Source organism: Bactrocera neohumeralis, unplaced genomic scaffold, assembly GCF_024586455.1.
Source record: "Bactrocera neohumeralis isolate Rockhampton unplaced genomic scaffold, APGP_CSIRO_Bneo_wtdbg2-racon-allhic-juicebox.fasta_v2 cluster11, whole genome shotgun sequence".
In the NCBI taxonomy this organism is placed as follows: domain Eukaryota; kingdom Metazoa; phylum Arthropoda; class Insecta; order Diptera; family Tephritidae; genus Bactrocera; species Bactrocera neohumeralis.
In genome coordinates this window covers 18,905,955-18,909,751 of record NW_026089624.1, presented here as the reverse complement: position 1 = coordinate 18,909,751, position 3,797 = coordinate 18,905,955, and the positions used below count along the sequence as shown (strand labels likewise).

General features: G+C 31.3%; 1 protein-coding gene across 1 annotated transcript; it reads right to left on the bottom strand.

Moving 5' to 3' along the window:
- Positions 1-2,319: 2,319 nt before the first annotated feature.
- Positions 2,320-3,418, bottom strand: LOC126766041 (uncharacterized; the record flags this gene model as incomplete). The annotated part of the gene is made up of 1 exon (XM_050483745.1): positions 2,320-3,418. A coding segment is annotated over exon 1 (747 nt), but the record flags the coding sequence as incomplete, so codon positions are not given.
- Positions 3,419-3,797: the final 379 nt, after the last annotated feature.

Here is a 3,797-nt window from a genome sequence, read left to right as displayed (position 1 = left end):
CAAAGCAACCCTAATCAGAACTTTCGGCATTAAGGAGACATACCTTCAACTTTACCAGCAAGCGTTTGCTCTTCGACATACTAACATTAGAATTTATTTTGAATTGTTAATAAATATATTATACAAATTAAACGAAAAATTTGAATACGATACCAATAGAATTTAGACCTCGAAATAATGAAAAAATCATTTTATGAAAATTTTTGAATAATATAGATGCTAATTTGGCTTCGATAATTATAAATGGGAATATAAATTGCTTATCAGATGCTTATAATTTATTAGAAAGCGAAGGTTTAATTCGTAATCAGAATAAGTGTAATAGTATAAATTTCAATGATGATTACTATAACCATGCAAAACAAAGTAGACATACAGATTCAAGTTACAACTATAACAGAGATAACAAGAATATAAAATAAATCAACAATATTTGAAAAATTATAATAAACATTTTCAGAAATTCTATCCTGATCAAAATAGAAAGTTTTTGCCAAGGCAGAATTATTCAAGTCAAATTAATAATAAATTTCGGTTGCAAAATTCCTATCAATATAATAGCCCAAATTTTAGAAGAAGTGAACTAATGAATACAGATTACGCACAAGTTGATGAAATTTATAAGAACCAAGTTTCAAATTTTCATGTTATAGCCTCAAGGGAACATTACCCATAATAGAGCTCCACATAGAAAACAGTACTGTTTCATGTTTAGTAGTTACTGGCTCAACTACTTCACTTCTAAATGAAAAAGTACTACCTTACTACAAAAGAATTCCACTTCAAGTTCCATTAGAATTTAAACCTTTAAATAGTGAAACTAAAATTAATTTTGAAATTATTACCAATTTACCAAAGGAATTTAAAAAAGATGCAACAATGTCATGGAAGTTAACCAGCTTTGAGGGAAAAACTTTGATGCAATTCTAGGACAAAATATTTTAAAACCACTTAAGGCAATTATTTATATGGACAAAGAAAGTATTACTATAAATAACATCGAAATTAAATTTGTGAAAGATTATCCATATAGTAAAATAAACGAATTTCATTACTTAAATACAATCAATAAAAATGATAAAGTTTTACAAAATTTATTTAAGAATTTAAATACAGAAGAAAAGAGCGCTCTAAACAAAATACTCAATAATTATCACGATTTAATTTACACAGAAGGTCAGCAGTTAAGTTAAACTGAATCCGGAATCAATATTCTGGGTCGACAAAATTCTGGAAATCGGAATTCCGCAATTCCTTTGCTTTTTTTGGCTGCATTTCAAAATTCTGGTTTTTCATAATTCCGGAATTTACATTTTCCAGAATTAATTCTGGAAATTTTTTCCCCAAAATTTGAGCAAAATCGTGGATCTTATATAAATTTGCTTATACATACATAATAATATAACATAAACAAAACATAACCTCCAAAATGATTCCAAAATTCAAACATGTTTATCGGAAAGACAAAAAACAACATTATTAACAAATAAAGACCAAATAGATTCATTTCTTTTTTTTCGTATAACATGTTCACAGCCATCGAATTGTGTGACAATACGCACGGTACATTTGTTTTAATTCGTTCAGAACAAGTCCAGTTAAATGTTTTTTTATTTTTTCGTTCCAAATACATAGAAGAAGTAGCCGTCGACGTTTAACGTGTCTTTTCCTTTATTAGACTTCACCACAGTTATATTTTCCATCATTTCACAAAAATATTTAGCATGTTTTTATTAATGAAATTGCAGTAACACATTGCTTAGTCAGTACATACATATATGTAGGTAGGTACATAGTAAACTAAATCATTATGGTAGTACAAAAAAGTAAATGAAGAACAACAAACAAAGCAATAACAATAACAAATACAATCATGGTAGTACAAAAAGTAAATGAACAACAACAAACAAAGGAATAACAATAACAAATACAATCATGCAATTGTAAAAAACTACTTACTAGGCAATAAAACATATGATTACAGAATGGCAAAATTGCAAAACAAAGTGCGCACTTTTTTTGTTATCAACACGCATTTTTAATCATTAATTACAGAATTTTGCCATTCAGAATTTTGCAATTCAGAATTTTGCAATTTAGAATTTCGTTATCCAGAATTTTGAATTCCAGAATATTGACTTCCATAACTTTGATTCCCGGTGTTCCGACTTCCGGAATTATGAATGCATTAGTTCTAAATGAGAAAATGTACGATACTTACGAATGAATATGTTGTTTCAGGAAATTGAAAATATAATTTACACACGTATTTACGAAAATATTAAAATTTTATTAAACTCTTTAATTTAAATACAATTCATTATCCAAAAATGTATTTTCCTGTTCAAATTCTTCTGGATAATCGTCCTCGTCGCCCTCGTCATCATCCATATTTTCTAAATTCTCAGTCGCACATGTTTCACCGATATCCTCACAATACAATAATTCCTTTACTTCTAGTGGCAGCGTTAAACGCTTCCTTTGGCGCACACGTGTATTTAAGCGAAGAGATGAAATTAATGGATCCGATGTGTCAAGAGCTCTATGAAATACATCGAAAAGATTATCAATGCGGCTAGTCTTACGTGCATGGTGTAGTCTGTCGCTTTTATATATTTTGTTTCGTGACTCAGCTGCATCCTCTCCGAAGTAACCAACAGGAAGTGGTGTATTCTGCATTATTTGCTTTGAGTGAACTATAACTTTATGTACTGTGGGAGTCATTGGCAACCAGGGGTACTTGCTTTGATATAATTGACCAGTTTGAAAGCAATACTCTTCAAATTTATCCAAATTTAGGGAAAATTGGCAAGATAAACGTATTAATATTATTCTCATTCGAAATATTAATTCAGTGTCTACTCCTGAAATTTTCGAAAATTTATCATATTCCGTAAATGCTCTTCGCGACGTGTTGCCGTCATTTGTGGAACCACAACCACCTGCTTTCGGAACATCAACATGAAGACTTAGTTCTTTCCACAACTCATTCCGGATATACTCTTTTCTTATCTTAATTGCATCTTTATCTTCCTCCGATCTAATTTGCCATTTCTTTACTTCCATCTTGTATCCTAAATGTAGTACGAACTCAAAAAATCTAATCCAGGGGTGCAGTGGACTAATTCCGTACTTTAGATTTCCATCGATAGGATGAAATTTTACGCTGTTATAATCTGTGACTTTAACAAAGTCAGTTTGGGTTCCATGGCCTATTGGACATTTTTGATTTGATTTTGTATCGGTTAAAACATTCAAAACTTTTCCATCTATAACAGTTAAAAACACTCTGAACGTTATTTCGATTATCTTACCAGCTTCGATTTCAACACGTAAGTTTTCAAGCTCTTGAATTTGTTTATTTAAGTCAGCAGCTTCTCTTGTTATCACTTCCTTAGTTTCACTCGTGTATTCTAATTTTAAAGGCCAACAAAATCTTGTGGACTGCGGAAAACAATTATTCCAAATCGGGGCTCCCACGCTACTCAAGAGTCTCAAGGGAATCACTGTTGTGGCCAAAAGACATGAATCAGCATTTCGTGATGTACTTTGGTCAAGGAAAGATTGCTTATATTGAGATTGACCAGAGCTGCTGTCAAAACCTTGGATGGTCTTGATGGACTTTCGATGGTTTCTTTTAAAACAACTGCCAAATCTAATTGTCCTTCTTTTCGAGCCGAAATTGATGCTGCCTGAACTAACAGATTTGTTTCGTTGTGTTCTGACATCGAGAGGTTTGCTGCTTGTCTTCTCTTACTTCGTTTAGATTTCTCAGAGTACTTAAGTTGCGGGCGTCC